Genomic DNA, 18,390 nt, shown 5'->3' with positions numbered 1-18,390 from the left:
CCAACTAGAGAACTGAAATGAATAGGAAGAGAACATCCTCACTGGTGTTCCTTTCTGAAAGCTTAAAAGACCCCAAAGCGATTTACATAACTTTGTCATTCATGCAGTTAATTTCGGAGAGATTTTTAAACATCAGGGACCTCCAGCTAGAACAGCCACCTAGGTCAAGAATCCAAGACCTAGGGAGGTAGAATATCATTTAGCTTGTGGGAATATAAGCAATTTTTATATTGTATATGTGATTTAGTATGTTCTTAATAATGTGCCAGTTCATTTCAGATTTAATTCTGGGACATACTGGGCTATGTAGTCCTCTTGGATTTCTGCAACTGTTGCACTTGGAACTATACTCCTGTTGCAGAATTCCAACAGGAGCAAACATATGGGGATTCTTCCGTCCTTGGCTTGCCCCACCATTTGTTCCACGTTTTTAACCAACTGGTGCTGTACCCAGTGGAGTACATCTGTTACGGTTTATTACTAGAAATTTGCAATTCATTTCAGAGCTTGCTAAAATAATTATAATATTCATGGCCAAGAGTACTGCATTAAGCAATTACAAAAGATAGGCAAGGTCTCGCTGAGGTGTGTGTGATTCTGGTCCTACCGTCCAGTTTGGGTGATTTGGGCACTCATCAACCTCTCAACAGTGAGTCAGATGCACTCCGACAACTGAGTGTGATCAGCTTGAGAAATCAATGTAGCAACTGAGATGCTGGAAGTGACATCCCCTATGTGAATGTCCCTGCTCTGTTTAATTAAGAATTAAACAAATTAGCATAAAACACCACTGAATGCAGTTGGTTGCCACATCTTGCCTGAGGTATTCAGCTGGGGAACAGTCAGAAACGAAGCAGAGCCTTTACTGCTGAAATTGCAGAGGTGCATCTTTTTACACCCCCTAACACTTTCTGAAAGTCAACAGCACGTAGGCTGCGAAGTAGTCGATTACCTCTTTGAATGTTGTACCCCTCCGTTTTCTTTCTGTGTGCTTCAGATGAGATGGGAATTACTAGATTGGACTATGCTATCTGCAGTTAGAGTTTTCAAGTAGGTGAGATTTCTCTTACTCTTTGTGATTGCTGGTCAGTTCAGAGTGAGCATTAGTTAGTTAGAGCATGACCCTTTAAAAAGAAAGTCTCCATAAACATCAACACAAAGTCATACAGTGGGTTATTTTTCATCCGTATCACCCACTCAAACAGACTTTTAAAATAAGGAAACATCCTGACGTAATATTAGTAATCAATCATGTTCATCAGGGTCAACCTCACACGCCTTTGACAGTCAGTAACAGAATGAGCACACCCTATTCACCGCAGTGGAGAAGTACAGTGCTAAGGCTGAGTCTTTTAAAGGAAAACTTGCAAAACCATTTTCAGGAGTTACAACCAACAGTATGCTTGTTCTGGTTCTCTATTGCAGACCTGAGTCTGGATCTGTCACTTGCATACTGTTCAAACTTGCCCCTTGACTTGAGGTCAATTTTGCTACAGAAACCTGTCATTTGTTTGATTTGAAGAGCTTGGGTTCTGAAAGACTGATTTAACTTTTTGAGTTACACTACTCCAAAAAAGACTTTACAAACCTCATTGTGCCTGTGTCTTCAGACCCAACTGTCACTTAGAAGTACTGCTATGTTCCAAGCATTTGTTTGCGTCCTTCCAAATAAAAGCATTGTAAGAGACAGGAAGCTAACTCATAGTGAAGCTAACTCATCAGGTCACTAGGTGTAGAAGCAGGCTCTTGTGAGGGGGAAGTTGGAGCTTTTATTGAAGTGATGAAACATCAAGCAATAGCATGGGTGCTTTAAAATATTTTAACTTGTTTTGCTTTACTTTACAAATTTTACTTGGAGTGTTATAATGAAGTGGAATAGCATGCTTCCATATGTCACATGTAACAAACATCTAGGAATGGAAACTTATCATAGAGATGACTGGCTGCTAGATGTAAGACTGTTTTATAGCTATGCTAGAAATGTCTTTAAGTATTCAGAGCCTAAGTGTTGTGCACAACACAAATCTAAACAATTTCCTATGAAGTCATACTAAAATACTGTAGTTGTGTTGTTTCTGTGTAACAATGTAAAAAAGTGTTGTGTGATTTAAGAGTCTTCAAACTTATTTTTGGAACTTTTAATTTAAATTTTAATATTTTCTCTTCTCTTTCTACAGAATCTTCTGGCTTTAAATCCCCGAACGCAGACTCATGCAGCTCTTTATTCAACTGCAGCGAAGAAACAAGTCAAGAAGCATTGGAAAAGGAATTTTGACAAAAGCTGTTCAGTAAGTAGACACTTATTATTGCATCTGGAATATGCAAGAAATCATTGAGAGTAAATTCTCTGTTGTATGAGAAATTCAGGTTTGAATTTCCCATGTTCAGTGACCAACTTTGTCTCCCAGTTCTGTTCCTGTAGATGAAAAGTTATTTTGCGAGCAGCATTTTACTTCTTCAGAGCGAGTACGTGCCATACATTTTCCTTTTTTTTTGTGATTTGCTAGGTCCTTGGTGCAACTTGTTCCCCTTTAGTTAAGGAGCCAGATTAGTCTGAAGTATCAGTCAGTACCACATCTGGCTCAGGGCTGGCTGCTGTCCCTGGGCAGCCAGCATCTGCTGCCTCTTACGTGCTCTGCAGGGCTGCTGCCCACTTGCCCCTTTTGTTTCTTATTTTCCAAGGGTAATGCTGGGTAGAGCAGCACTTTGTTATCTTTTCAGAGACTTCTAAAGGTACTATTATTTCAGTGCAGAAATAGGGAAACAATACACATTTTATATACGTATGTATGTGTATATACAGCTACATATACATATGCACACTATATACACACAAACATGTATAGACAGTATATGTAAAAATACATAAATCTGGGGTTGAAGCATGATTCTGATTTTAGCTTTTGTGTGTTTATTTTTCAGGAAATAGGTGTTTTTAGAATATATATTTTTCCTTATAAACTGTCTATGATCTTCAGTATTTCTACCATTAAATATGGCCTTTTTCTCTCTAGATATTTAGATTCCTAGTCTGTGTGGTATTTGACTAAACCTATCAGACTTTGTCTCTTCGATCACTCATCTGATTAGAAGGTCTGTAGTGTTTTTACCATCCTCCCACAGATTGTTAGATAATCCTCTAAATTCAGAGGACTTCTAAGTAGAGTATTACTTTTTCATCTGTAAAATGTTCCCCTCACGGGTATGGAGTTATGATGTCTTTTAATAGTGTTACCAAAACACCTTCTGTCACTAACTACAGCGTCAACTATTGAACCAAAATTTTCCTTTTTTTTTTTTTTTTTTTAATAGAAGTTTCTCAGTTTCTCTCAGAATTAAGGAATCCAGTATAACCAACAAATATTTGCAGGAAAAAGCAACCCAGGGTGTAGATATAGTATTCTAGTGATACACTGTTATTGATAGTTTCCTGCTTTGTACATCAATTAGAAGAATCTCTCTTACTATATCTGCCACTTCTATTTTCTTATTTATTAGCTTAGGTATTGTTGTAATAACTGGAAACTAATCTTGTTTCAGTCTGTTCAGAGCAGGGATGACTTTATTTTGATGTCCAATGCACAGCTGTCCAATGTCTACTGACCACAGCTGTCCATCTATATGGCATAGGTAGTTGAGCTGCTCAGTAAGCGGCTCCTGGACAGCTACAGTTTACATACTTAAGTTTTCAGGCATCCTGATATCAATACTGGGCTGTAAACTCTTGTGTTTTCAGAAACTTTGTTAGGAGGCTTAGATATCCGTGTAGCAGGGCTGGCAGATACCTCATCAGCTGTTCCATTGGAAATTATTGTAGTTAGTTGAAAATCCGATTATAGCATACACATGATGAGTGTTAATACATGTGTTCTAAAGCTTTTAGCCTTTAAGATCACTATTATCTCCGAGCTTTCCCTATTTTATCTTTGTATTCAAATCATAACATTTTGGTATTTGAAGGTTTTTCTAGTTAATTGTGAAAATGCATAGCTTTCCAGAAGCTGTCTCTCTTCCCACGTTCCTGCTGCTAGTTGTGTGCACCTCATGGTGTCTCAAATGTTCTTGGGGTCCCAAGATCTGACATTGTTGGGCTGTGCAAACAGAACTGATTTCAAGTTCATAGCTAGTTTGTGTGCCTCTGCTGAATTTTCCATTGAAAGAACTTCTGAATGTCCTCAAATATCGCAGGATGATATTTTTTGCATAGGTTTGCAATCTAATAATCAACCTGGTCTTAGAATGCTGCATTATTGCATGGAGATCTGTGGTGTCACTGGGACCCTGCACTGACAGACATCTGTATGTTGCATCTTACAGAGTTAACGTTTAGAGATGACCAAAATGTTGTATCTGTATATGTATATCACACACCTTCATCACAGCTGGTTCATGTGAATTGCCTGGTAGAAATGTCACGTTTAGTTTGCAAGTGCTAAGAACCATAAAATGCTAGGAGAAACAGTAAGAGAGTAGTCCTTATTTCTAGGTCAGTAAGGGTCGTACTTTGTATAAATCTCAAACTTCTCTCTAGTTAGAAATATGTAGCTTTTTTTTTTTTGCTGTGCAAGATTTACTATGCAGCTTATCATTCTGACAGAGAAAGCCCCACAAAACTCTAAAATCAAACCTAAACATTTGTCTGGTATCCTATTATATAAAGGTCATTAGGAAAAAGTGAGAAACTTTTCATATTCTCCAAATCATTATTAATGAATGGGTGAAAACAAAGTGATAGAAGCCTTTCCTAGCCTTCTTAACATAAGAAAACTGATGTAGGAAAGAATACATAGAGCATATTTGTTGTCTTATGGTCTAAAACACTACTGGCAGTAGCTGATAGGCCTGTTAATGAACAGGTCAAACTCTATTGGAAGTCCATAGGAGGAAGTACACTTGTTTGCATTTCCTTCAAATCGGAATTGGGTTTTAGTTCTGGATTCTTTTGAAACTGGACTAATGCTGCCTTTGCAGAATTACTGTTGGAGGGAAGGTGGGAGTATGAAAATACAGAACTAATTAAATTAACAGCCTTCCAAAACTCTGAACAAAAGCTGCATCTGCTGAGGCATACACACAGTGACTTTGTAATGTCTAATATACTTCCAGATGGCAGACTTAAATATTTCTTCAGAATAATTACACAAGTGAAATTTTAACTCCTACTCTGCTCTGAGACACATTTGCCCATTAAATGAATTCTGAAGTGGAAACTGAGTGTCAGTATCTTCAGCACTTTTAAAGGACAGTGTAGTTGTACTTTCAATGAGTGATACTGTTTATTTACTGTGTTTAGCAACCAAATTTTGCTGTAAAAATGATTTATTGCTGTAGATGCATTATCAGCCAGCTTTTCTCCAGAAATTTTAACTCTGATTTAGATCAGAGTATGTGAAGTCGTTATTGCTGAATCATCCCTGGTAAGAGTGCTGCTAAACCTAAGCATTAACACATTAAGCATTTTGGTTTCTTCTGAGTCATGCTGGAAGGTGGTGTAAATAGATTCTACTAGTGTGTCTGGGGAAACAAACGTTTCTGTTGGTCAGAAGAAATTCAAGATAGAAAAATTTTGTGCTGCCTATACTAATAGTAGATCTTTGAAAAGGGTGTCAAATTTAGGTCACATTAGATCATCAATTCAATAGATTAAGCCCAAGCAAAGAAATGAAGTGCGGATGCTGTGTGGACTTTGATTTCAGTGTTTCCTAGGTAATTCAGGGTTGTTTCAAAAGTCCAAGGTATTCTTCTATTTATTGCTGCCATCTCTCTATAATTTCATTTTTCTAGGTATTTTATCTTGCTAACTTTTGAATTGTAAACTAGCTGGGCACACGTGTTCATTTGCATTACACCCAGCAGACTAAAGTCATTGCTTATAAACAGGGTTTCTAAGTGTTCTGGGCTAAGTTCTGCATTTATTTTACATGTGCAGGTTTGTGGATTTCATCTACTTGGGCAAATTTTATAAATTTACTAGTCAATGGATAATTCAGGAGGATATTATATTACAGCCTTTATTTTCTTGAAAGAAACCTTGGAGGTACCTACTGAGGGTAGGTGAGAAGATGATATAAACCCACCGATGTATTCAGAATTTCTTCAGTTTCTGCATTTAGAAGCAATAGAAGTTGCTCTAGATTGAAGAGTTGGAAGTATTTCAACAAGAAAGATGAAAAGGAAATTGAGTTTAAATTGGTTTGTAGTTAATTGCCATAGCCTTTAACAGTATTGATTTTCTAGCAGGAGTACTATTGTTCTTTGTCCTTACATTTGCTAAACCTGATCAACATTGTGCAACATGAGCCTTTCTTTCTGGAACAAAATCATTTTTAAGCTCAGCTCTTTCTGGCAGGGGCATAACTTTTGGGCACGACTCATTGTTCTATAGTTCTTTCCAGCCATCAAAGAAAACCAGATTCTTCACCTTGTCTTTTTCTGTGCAACATGATGCAAGTATCAAATTGGTCTGTGCTAAACATGGAGAGAGACCTCCAACTCATTGTAAGATGTAACAGTTAATGTTGCTATTTAAGTTTAGCGGACACGGTTACTCCCTTAAAACAGTAGTAATCAGGAGCTGGCTAAAATTTTAAACTGCTTTTCACTTTGACAATGTTTCTGTCGCTGTCAATTCTGTAAAGGTAAAAAGGAATTCATATTTAAAAGAAAGTTTATAAGGACCTCTTGCTATACAAATTTCCGTATTTGCATAGAAAAAAAATGTAAATGAGATGATTCTTTCTCAGCTATAATCAGTTTGTTACTCCTAAGCATTCCCTTCTAGTCAGATGGAAAAATGCCATGTGATTCTTGTGCCCAATCAGGTATCACAGTTACAGAATAATTAAGTTAGCAGTTCACAAATAACTGATGGCTGGAAGCAGCAATGCTGCAAATTGCAAACAAATGGATATGAAACCTGGTTCACCCAAAGCCTGAAATTGGGAACCTTAATAAATAAATACTTTCTCAGTGAATAATTTGGCCATTTCTAGACATGTATTGATGAAAGATGATATATTTATAAATAAAAAATAATACCATGTATTGTAAAACAGAGAACAGTCATTAAAGGAAATCAACTCAATTATCTTTATAATCTAAACGTATAGTTTACCTTTGCAAATATTTATTTTTGTCTTCATTGCATATGAATATGCAAGTTTAGCTCTTTTCTGAATGGATATACAATGGCAGATGTCTGTCTAATCGCTACTCTATTCAAACATTAATTGGTAGAACATATGTAGAATTCTACTAGTCTGAATAGGTATAGGATAGCAGCAGTCGTTTTAATCACATCACTATTCAACCACTAATTGGTGTGATGATTAAGGGACATTAGAGGGAGCACTTTGACATCTGATTCTTTGAACTGATGTCTGCTCAGGCTGCGCTGTATTCATCGTGGCCAGACTGATTTCTTAAATAAAATGCTCTGATTCCCAAATGTGGAAAATATTGCATTAGGATCTATTGAGGTGATTAGGGAATTTGAGAATGATTCTTTTATATAACTAGTGATTGACTGTATATGCACAAACTATTCATATGAATAATACATGAGTTACTTTGAGTATCAGAAAGAGCTGAGAAGTAACATCAAGAGATTTCCTCTTTTCTCATAGTGTCAATAATTAAATATTAATACACATTTTAAAATGTACCAGTTTAATCATTTAGCAGTCAAATTCCTGCTCATGCATTTTTTAGATTAACTAATTACTCTGCATTTTCTCGTATCGATACCATATGCTGGCATTCGTAACCATTTCACTAGAATAAAGTGGTTTCCACGTTTATATATGATATCACTTATCCTTGCTCTAAGAAATGTATCCAATAATCCTTGAATTTTCTGTTTTATTTTAGTTTATCATAAGGTTTTTCTATTAGAATGTCTCAATAGCTTCTAATTTGACCGACTGCTACAAATTAGTGCCTTTATACAAATTTTCAAGTTGTATCAAATTTTATATATTATCTGATGGCAACTTACTCCTAGTGCTTTTATAGTCATCTGCATAGGGTTCCTTCTTACCTTGTGGCTTTCCTGGAGTGCTGTGCAAAACCACCTTCCTCTGTTCCAAAGTCTTCAGGTTTGGTTTTCTTTGGGCTTATAGATAAGACTCCTCAGAAAGAACCTTCCATATAGTGTGTGTGAACTTCATGTTCATGTAGTAGGAAGTGGTGGTTGGTCCAGTCTCTGGAGCTATGGTATTGCCGTGTGGAAGCATATTTGCTTTTAGCCTTTCTGGCTGTATTCCTGTTGCAGTGGTTCTGTCCATCTTCACAGGTCTACATGTTCATGTTTTTTGCAGTCACTCCTTCCATCTCCTGCCTGTCTAGTTTTATCAGCAAGTATCTGCAACAATAACTGAGTAAAACTTTCTGTTCCTCTTTAATGCTGGGAACAGGAAAACAAGGGGTCAGAATTTAGGCCATAAATTGGATACATGTCAATCCAATGCTTTTGCAGAATGTACAGCACATTGTCGAATTGTTCAGTGTGTGAGGGTATGAAATCATTTCATTCTACTCTGTGCCAGCTAGAAGAGTGAGAAGTCCCTAATATACCTTTTTAATTGGGTTATACAAATATCTGTCAAGAAAGATCTAGCTTTGTTTTGTTTTATTGGAGGTGGCCTTGCACAGCATTCAGTGAGAGTCACAAGATAAGAAGAAACCTTTTGCATATAATTAAAGAGGACTAGGGATAAGTTATCATTTTTGATAAATGCATTCCATTTTTCCACCAGGGGCTATAATTGCTATTTGCTCCCCCCTTTTGTAAAGAGAAGCATTATGTTGGTCTCTTCTGGCCCCTTGGAACCTCTAGTCTTCAGAGTCTGTCTGTGTAATTGATAGTGGTCTGTGGTTTGCTTCATTTATTTCCTTGATGACTCAGTGATATGTGAACGTCTCATGTTTTTGCTAAAAATAACACTTCTAGTAGTCATTATGGCTATACCATGCCATCTTCATAAAGGGAACAGAGAAGGATGTGAATAATTCAGTTTACTCTGCGTCCTCTTGCTTTCCTTTCCTGTATTTAACCTGTATTTTCCTGTATTTCCTGTATTTAACCTTTATTTTCCTCCTTCTCATCTTCATAGAACCTTTCCCTTGTTATTTCTTCTCTTCCTTTGTTAATTGAGATTTGCTTAGTGCATTAGCTTTCTGATCTTATACCTACAGTGCCTCTGATGTTCATTTGTACTTTAAAATGTATATATTTTTACTCGTGCATACGTCATAGTTTCCCCGCTTTTACGATTTTGATATCCAGGCCATGGGGGAGAAATAATATAATAATAAAGGTCTGAGAGCTTTTTTCTTTGCTTTGCTCATGAATAGTTTTCCTTTGTGTGTTTAATTTAATCTCTGCTGGGGTCTGCCCTCTCCCTTGCTTTCCTTTACCAATCAGTATACCTTTCAGGAGACATACCAAGCTGATCCATGAGTCAATTGAAATCATATTTTCTGAAGTCCACTGTTCTCATTCTGTTACCTTCACAACTTTCTAAGCTTAATGCTATCAGAGAGGTAAGTCATTGTAAGGCACTGACTTTCTATATACAGCCTGGAATAACATAAATCCTAATAACGGTAAGGTGCAGGTACTCTTTGATGTGATAACTGACGAACTTTGTTAGTAATAGTCCTAAAATTTGACTTTAGCTCTTCTGATTTAAAATAGCCTCAACTTTGACTAATTCAGGTATCAAGCTGAAAGGCTTTAGACATAAAGAGGGGAGGGAGGAGTTATAGAGTAGATAATCACAGAGCATGTTAGTCATGCTTTTTGAGTTAATTGAATGTAAATCCTGTAGAAGAATAAACCTTTATTTTATTTTATAAGACAGAGAAGATAACTTCAGATCTTTGAACTGAATTAATCTGCTCAAAGACATGAATTATGAGAAGGTTGTTATTAATTCAAATATGTGAAAGTTATTTAGAATCTGCATCCCAACTTGTAAAGAAGAGTTTCAAACTAATCTGGAAAACAACTTCAAAAAGTTTATTAAGAATATAAGAATAAGTAGAGGAGAAAAATGGGCAAAGCAGGAAATACAGAGGAAAAAGTGAGAACTTTCAGAAGTCAAGGCACACCTGGCCAAATTAAAACAAATAGTAGAAGGTTATTCAGCAGTATAAAACAAATAGTAAAAGGTTCTAAAGCTATGTTAATTAAAAGAAATAAAAAAGGAAAAAGTGTGAAGATAGGATTATATATTGTAGGTGTTGTCTAAAATCTTTGTAAATTTTTGCCCTAGCTTTAATATAATGGGAGAGGTGGCCAATGCGCAAACAAGTTTAGAAATGGAAAGTACCCCAGGCAGGACAGAGAAAAACTTGGAAAGTTTCATCATTGAAGTCAAGGGGACAGAAAAATGTCCATAAAAGGATCAGAGAGGAAAAAAAAAAAAAAAAAAAAAAAGTGAAATTACAGGCCTAAGAGTAAGACTGTTAAATAAATCCAGCTGTATGTTATAGCACTGGATTAAAGAATAGCCAACGAAGTTCTGTATTCTAAAAGATGGAGAACTGATGGGCAAGTGTAACCCAAATTTGTTGTGTATCAGGAATGTGCAAATCTTCAAAAACAAGTTTTAAAGCAAAGATTTATTAAATTCATTAAAGTAAATATAAGATGGAACGAGATATATTGGGCTTGCTAGGGATAGATCATGACACGCTGATAGGATTTTTTATTTTTTGCCAGTTAATAATGAAGTATTGTCTGCTTGGGTTTAGAATGGTGATGAACTAGCTTAAGGGAATTATAGTGAGTAGTGCTGAAAAAGTTGCTTCTGGGCTTTTAGCAGAGCTTGAAGGATCAGTCTTCAGCTTCATACCATTTAATATTTTCATTAATGAGCTTAACATAAATATTAGGAGCACGTTACATGAAAGTTGACAGACATTGTCAATACAGAAGGAACTAGAACATCATAGAAAAAGAACTATATGACACTGAAGTTTAGAATAAAAATAATAAAAAGATATGAATAAATTTAATAGTGCATTTAGGAGACTGTACAGCCAAGGGCTTGAGGATAAGAATGACTAGAAGCTTAATGGTTGAAATTAAAGAGAAGATGATTTAGAAATACCAGCTGATTATAGGGTGGTTGTTCCGTCAACTGGATAAGAACATGAAAAAGTCAAGTGCAGTGTCAGGGTAATCAGATACCCTGCTTCTGGTAGAGATAGGCAGAGAAAGTGCATTTTCATTCTCAGTCATCCCTATCAACTGTTAAAGTTATCAAGGGATTGGAAGTCCTGTTTTTTGAGATGAGATTAGAGGAGAATTAGAGGAGTGTGGATAGTCTAGCAGAATAAAAACGTAGACTGTTTTTCTCAGGGAACTATGAAATTTTTAATAATTTGATGGCAACATTAGCGTAATGATGCAAAGATACTGTTTAGCTGTCAATAAATAAAGTCTGGAAGAGAATAGGTTGCTAATGATCAGAGCAGTGAAACATTGTGCCAGGGCCTTTCAGTAGCAGTAGTGGGGACAAAACACCTCACTGCATGTACAAAAGATTACCTGACATAACTGAAAGTGAAAGCAAGTGAGCGAATCTGATCATTCAAGTTGTCACTTCCAGTCACTTATGTTTTCACATTTTGGCCCATAGGTATGTGACATAGCATGCTCACAGTTATTAGATAATCTTTCCCTGCCGATTGCTATCTGTTAAAAGGGGATATCTGTGGTATATAGGAGAATAAATTGCTTTTACATCACTTCAGATACCAAAGTGACGAGTGTCATTGAAATGTTCATGGAAAAAATAGTTCTGCCTTCAAGTATGGTTTTGAATAGTGTGCAGTAAATAGGGCTACACAGTGAGCACAAAAAAGCTACACACTAAGCACAAAAGTTGCAAGGCTGTTGAGTAGGTGAACACTCTCTGTTCTGAGGTGGACAGCAATTCAGTGTAAAATAGCGTTTGGTCATATCATTTAAACCAGTGTTTTAATGCATACGTGCAAAGGGGCCTAATCAAGTTTTGAAAGAATATTCTTTTAAAGGCATTTTTGAATTTAAGTGCTTGACTTCACAGTGCCCATGTTTGCTTTACGGTGGCCTACATCACCAAGATTTCCTGTGTTCTCCAACCAGCTGTGTGTACCCTTACTTCAGCCTTTAATTCCCACAAGCACTACTGTAGGAGCAAGATTAATAAACAGGGATTGTTACCCGAATATTAGTTTGTCCTAGCCTTACCTATGTGAATCACTTTTGGTTTCTCCTTACTATTTAACAATTTATAGCTGAGTGATGCGGACTGATGCTGTTAAATGTCTTGTGAAAGTGTGTGTTCTGATGCTACCGATACTCTGCTGTGCAGGCATCAAACTGCTTTAAGGCTGATTGGGTCATATCAGAAATTCCCAAGTAATAACACCGGTTTTGATGCATTTCAGAGACATATATGTAAAATGAACATTTTCTCCATTCTGTAGGGCTTCATCACAGGTGGCTCAGCTAAATTATGCATTTATCTTCTGCTTTAACATTTTGTTATTTCTAGACTCCCCTTCCAGGAGTCCTAATATCCTTAAAATTTTAGTCCCTAGGAAAAAGATTATTTCCATCCTGAAATTGGAAAGACTTTTCTTTCTAAGTTGCCATTGGCTGTTGGAAGGAGTCTTCTGTACCATGGAATAAACAAGAGTGTCAGGGAAGATGGCTTCATATCTAGCCTTTTGAAACTTGCTATAGCTGATGGCGAATCATCAATATTTTTTAAAGTATGGACTTAATGAGCATTTGATTCTACCTTTTGAAGACTGAATGCCATAAACCTAGGAAAAAAAAGGGGGGGGGGGAGGGGGCAAGAAAGAAAAAGCTTAGCTTTCACTTCTATCACATTTGAGGTTGGATGTCTTTTACAATTCTTCCTATAAGCTCTAGGAACAAACTTCACTTCTTTAATAATTCCATTGTATTTTCAGGTTTTATAATGCTTGGACCACTTTTCCCATCCTATACAAGCTGGAGGCTACTTGCTGTCTTTTCTTAGGTGTAAAGCTTTCAGCAGCAGCTTTGCCAGGCTGTAAGAAGTCAGAGAGTCTTAGCAGCTAAAGCATTCCCAGTAACAGTCCAAGAGTTAGGTGAATTTGTCACAGATGTTATTTGTGTAAGAAATATTCACATTCTATTTGTCAAATGCTGGCACAGTAGTAGTATTACTGGTCAGTAATAACGTGTAAGCTGCTCGCGAGAAGGCAGGAGGCAGCACCCATTGCACTCCGCTGCAGCTCCTCGTGCTGTGGAAGCCCAAGTGCTCTTGCTGGTTCTTCCTCTTGAGTTTTTCTTTCTCATTTATATTTTTCCCTGCATTTATTTGTTACTGAATGGACAAACAATAGGAGAAGGATCTTGCATATATTTGTAGCAATAAGTCCAAAAAGCTCCGTTGCCACCAGGGCTCTAGAAAAGCTGTGGAGAGGTGCAGAGTGTTGCTAGGCAACAGTGCACCGCCACAGATAATATTTTTCTTTTAATTTATTTATTCGTCAGTTTGAGTGTGTCCTGCTTGGAGCCATTTGGGTAATAGTTAAGCAAGCACACAGAATTCAGAGAGCTGCAGGAGCAGAATCAAGGAATGCATTATTAAAAAATGGGAAAGGAAAAGCCATGACATAATGAAACAGACTGAGACATGAAATAATTAGTGAGGACCAGGGAAAAAAGTAAACAAACAAGGGGGAACAGAACAGTAGAGGAGAGGAAAAATCCAAGTAATGAAGGAAAAAAAAAAAAAGAAGAAAGGGTACTACTGAAGAAAAATTAAAAATTGAAAGCTCAAACAGTTCATACACAAGGGAAATGAGGAAACTGCTGCTTAAGAATTAAAAATTAGAGGTAAAGATGGCTTCAAGAAGGAAAAAAAATAGTGATTGTGTGTTGAAAGGATAACATTTTTTTTTGTTTCTATTTGCTTTGCATCCACCCTGTTCTGTCCTGCAGCTGTAGTAGTGATGCTCAGGAGCAGGGGACTGAGTCCAGTAGGTTTTGTAGAGTGGAAAAATACTTTATAATAGGACTTCCAGTGTTATTTTAAAAATACTGATTGCTGTAAGTTTGAAAATAGCACTTTCAAAACTAGTTTACTGCTTTTTATTGTAAAATGTGGATGATTGCACTGAGGGTACCAGGTTAAGCTCTGGTTGCAGGGAGACAGTGGGTTGTTCATGTTCTCCAAGTTAAACACATAAGCAGAGGCAAATCTGTCCCGTGCGGTGTCCTGGGAACTAAAAGCCGTTTACTTGCAATAGTTGGACCCACTTCTAGACTTGAAAGTAGTATAGCCGTGTGAGGAAAATGCTATGACAGCTAGCTCTGCTAAGAAAACCAATTTATTAGCTCAAGAACTGTGCTACTTCACCCAGCTGTTCCACTTTATTTTCTCATGGGGAGTGTTATTTGTGGGACCTGAACCAGAGTCCTCCAAAGAGCGCTTGTACCGAGGAGCTTTGCTCCAGGCTTTGGTTAGAATTTTGGCATCAGATGTCCTTGCTTCCTTGAGGATTGCTGAGGAGGGTCTTGTCTAGTGCTTCCTGGCATGCTTGGTATTGCTCACCTCATCTTGAACACACAACACTTCTTAAGAGACTGACAAGAAGGGGAATACAGCAGTCTGAGGTCTGCTCAGAAGGCCAGAAGCTTTTGGAGATGAAAGCTATTCAGGTGGTGACACGAAATCTTCTAAAGGGATAAAAACCTTACAAATAAGACTGTAAATGGAGCACAGAACTAGAAGAGAGCACTGTAACACTGAGGTGTTGGATGCTCTGAGATGGTAAATGGAACTGAGACCTGAGGCTATACATTTATCCTGGATGTTTTCAAGTGATATGCGAATAAGCAGCATTACAGAAGCATCCTCCTAATACTCTTTCTAATGTTGACAATAAAAAGCACTTTTCAATGCCCTGCTGATGGATGTGGCTGTGTATAAACTGTGTGCTTCTGTGTATGGGAGAGTTCTCATTCAAGTCACTTCCTACAGAAAAGAAGCAGATACAGTTTATCCTTTTGTTTGAATTGGGCAAGTCTCGAGTTTATTAAAGATGCATGGTATCTTATTTGAAGAAAATTACGCTTATTTGAGAAATTTTTACTTAGTTTTTGATTATGTCTGTGTATCTGTAAATAGATGACAGAACAGATGGTGATAACTTTGTAAGTTCTGCAGCTAGTAATGGCCCTATACCTCTGATTTTCTGCCTAACTCCTGAGAGGTTAAAAAAAAATATATATTACAGCAACAGTGTTTATACTGTCCTGTTCTGTGTTTTTTTTTTTTTTTTTTTTTTTCTTTTTCCCAGACTTATTTTTCTATTTTTTTTGCAATGAGTGTAAGCTTTCGTTTTGACTAAAAAGTAAGTTAGCTTGATGCATATTTATAAATATGTAATTGTGTTGACTGTTAAAGAGTTTTGGTTCCCAGAAAAACAATTTTTTGGTTCTTTTTTTTCGTACTTGTACATGGTTTTCAGCTTCATGAGCGTGGTAGTGATGCTTCTATTGCTTTCCTTTGACTTCATATAAATTACGGAGTCCATTGTCTTACTCTACATGGAGCATGTAGCGTAACAGTAAGATTTTAGATACCAGTCAGTGATGAGGACAGTAAAGAATGCATACAAATATATTAATCTGTAACTATTTTAAGGGAAATTTGAAGGGAAAAAAAAGTCAGTTTTTCCTCTTAGTATTTTAGGTTGTATTTAATACAAAATTTATTTCAATCCCTTGTTTTCCTGCATATGTCAGTTCTGTATTTTGAATCTCAAGACGGAAATAGAAGAGATTGTCACCTATTTTTTTCAGAGCTGCATGCATTGTCAGCTCATATGTCCTCTCGTGACATATCCTGCTATCATCCACAGTTAGTTTGGAGTCAATGTGTAGTTGAAAACACAAGAGCTGAGGTAGCCTGTTGGTGTTTGTAACACATAGTGTTCAAATAAGCTTCAGATTACTACAAGTCAAATTGTTCTTCAGTTTCTCATGAGGAATGATAGTGATGGAAAAATCTGATATAAAATGCCAGCATGAAAGGCAACCACGCCAGGGTCTTGCTACAAGGGTTACGCTGTGCTGGCTGCAGCCGTTTTCCTAATTCGTATGCCTTTGAGTCTGGTAGATGGTACTCAAGTAAGCTTAATATTTCCATATTTTTTTTTTCTCTGGGGAAATCTAGTCTCAATTTTCTATTTGGCTTTGCCTGTGGTAAGTACCATCAACCGTCACATGAGGAAACTTGTTTCACTGCTATCAAAGTAATTTTTAATGCTGTGATGCTGATTTCTAGATAATACAGTAATCCAGAATAGAAGTGTATAGACTCTACTTTCTTGGTACTACTGTGATAAATGATTGAGTCCCAAATAGGATTTTTGTGATTTATTAAGCAAATAGAGGCAAGCAAACAGCGCTGGGTGCACCGGGAGTCTCTGCTCTACCAGGACGCACACCTGTTACATCAGGTGGTTGATTTTTATGCTCCTAGGCTAATACATATTCATCACTATTCCTAGAAAAGGCGGGGTTATTATAATTAGTTCCCGGAATCCAAACCCTCTCTGGATGCATGCGTATCAGTCTCTGGTGGTCTTTCTGGGGGTCTCTTGTGCTGAAGGCTCATAGTCTTCCTCCCAGGCTTTGTCCTTCGGTCGTCCTTCAACTCCCCCTTTCTCCTTATTTGTTGGATCTCTTTGCTGGATATCAGAGGCTTGAGCAGCGTCCAATGCAAAAGTCTGCAGTTTCCTAAAAAAACTCCTTGGTCCTCTTATCTCCCAGACTAGAGTCTCAAAGTTTGCCCTTCGAGCCCTCTATTTACACAAATTGCTGGATCGCTCCTTTGCATGATACAAGAACTATGGACACTAATCACTCTGTTTTTCTTAAATAGGAGATTATATTTCATCATGCGGCCCTAGCATTGTTCCATACTGACACGAATCAAATAAACACATTTCACACTACCCAAAACAGAGGATAGGATATTAATACTATTTTCTTGTCTAATTATTACAGTTTTTTGTTGTTGTTGTTTGTTTGTTTCTGTAATTGTCCATAAGATCTATAAGATGAGGAGAGGTGGCCCTTGGTAGAACCTTGCCTATTCAGTTTGCTTATTTAGGAAAGAGGTTTGTGCAAATCATGACAAATAGCTTAGGCAGATAGACCTCTGCATGAGTGGTTTTGAAAGTTGTCATGTTAATTTGTCGAGTATTGAGGTAACTACGGGGAACTGTAGTGCAAGATGAGCACAGAAACTCAAAATAAAATGTTTTATGGAGGAAGCTTTGCAAAATACTGTTGTTCTCATCTTGTAAGAGATGAAAAGGGATCTTGGGCTGAGGAAGCAAGACTGCGAACATGTGCATTGCTTTTATTTCCTTACATACGCTGGACTCCATCACTTCATGATGTTGTTTAAAACCTTTTCTTTAACCTTATTTTTTGAAAAGCTTTTATATTCAATAATTCTGTACCTATGGATGAAGAATAAGAGGGAACCTGTAAGCAGTATTCTCAAACATGTTGGATTAATTCCTTAAGTTCTTGGTCATTCAGTTTCTAAAAAAGAAAAAAAACAAACCCCACAAAACTGTGGGCTTTTGGGTATGTGTTTTTTCTTTATGCTCTTTGTTGAAGGTCAAGAACACAATCTGTTCCTTAGGAGAAGAGTTCTACCCACATTTTAAATATTCTTCTTATTTTCCATGTTATGAGCTCTGTAAATGTTAATTCTCAATATGATTCTGGTCTTTACTTACATACGCTCATTTTATTTAATCTCAGTGAGTCAGGGGAACAGTATTTGCTTAAGCAGAGTGAAGAATCCCAAGAGAAAAGCTAGGCTGAGGTACAGGAAAGTACTGGGAAGGAGTATAGCATTTGGGATATTTGTTTTCTTAATAAACTTTTTTTTCAGTTCTATTTTCACTGTCAATTGAAAATAAGGTATTTGGAAGTTACGAGAGACTGTGTGTAAAGAGACCGTCTCTTTACTTAGACCGCCTGCCCTGAAAGAATTAAATTGTTAATTTATGCTGCGAGCCTTGGAGAGCTTGAGGATTCAACTGGCAAGAATGGGTCCCAGACAGTATCTTGAACAACAACTGTGAAGGCACTCATGTGGTGCTCAGACCTTCCAGTGTGAAAAAGGCAGGACAGCAGCCTCATTAAAAAAATAAAGCGTCTAGATGAAGTTTTTATATTGTAAGAGATGATGTGTGTTGCTCTCTGCTACAGAGCCCAGTACCACACAGGGATGCGCTCTTAAGAGCATCCTTCGGATGCAGAGGGACCTTATTGCTGGAAGCTTATTGCTAAGTCTTCCCATTCCTCTATTG

The 18,390-nt window shown here is 37.1% G+C and overlaps 1 protein-coding gene across 2 annotated transcripts in view; it reads left to right on the top strand.

Moving 5' to 3' along the window:
* DPYD (dihydropyrimidine dehydrogenase) overlaps nt 1-18,390 on the top strand; it is a 338,501-nt gene that overhangs the window by 16,035 nt on the left and 304,076 nt on the right. For both annotated transcript variants that reach the window (XM_035333208.1, XM_035333209.1), the window contains exon 2: nt 2,178-2,288. In XM_035333208.1, the coding sequence (XP_035189099.1) occupies nt 2,178-2,288 (111 nt within the window). The remainder of the gene's footprint in view (nt 1-2,177; nt 2,289-18,390) is intronic.

Source organism: Oxyura jamaicensis, chromosome 8 (genome assembly GCF_011077185.1).
Source record: "Oxyura jamaicensis isolate SHBP4307 breed ruddy duck chromosome 8, BPBGC_Ojam_1.0, whole genome shotgun sequence".
Classification (NCBI taxonomy): domain Eukaryota; kingdom Metazoa; phylum Chordata; class Aves; order Anseriformes; family Anatidae; genus Oxyura; species Oxyura jamaicensis.
Note: the sequence above shows the minus strand (reverse complement) of the source record. Positions and strands in the feature narration are given on the sequence as shown.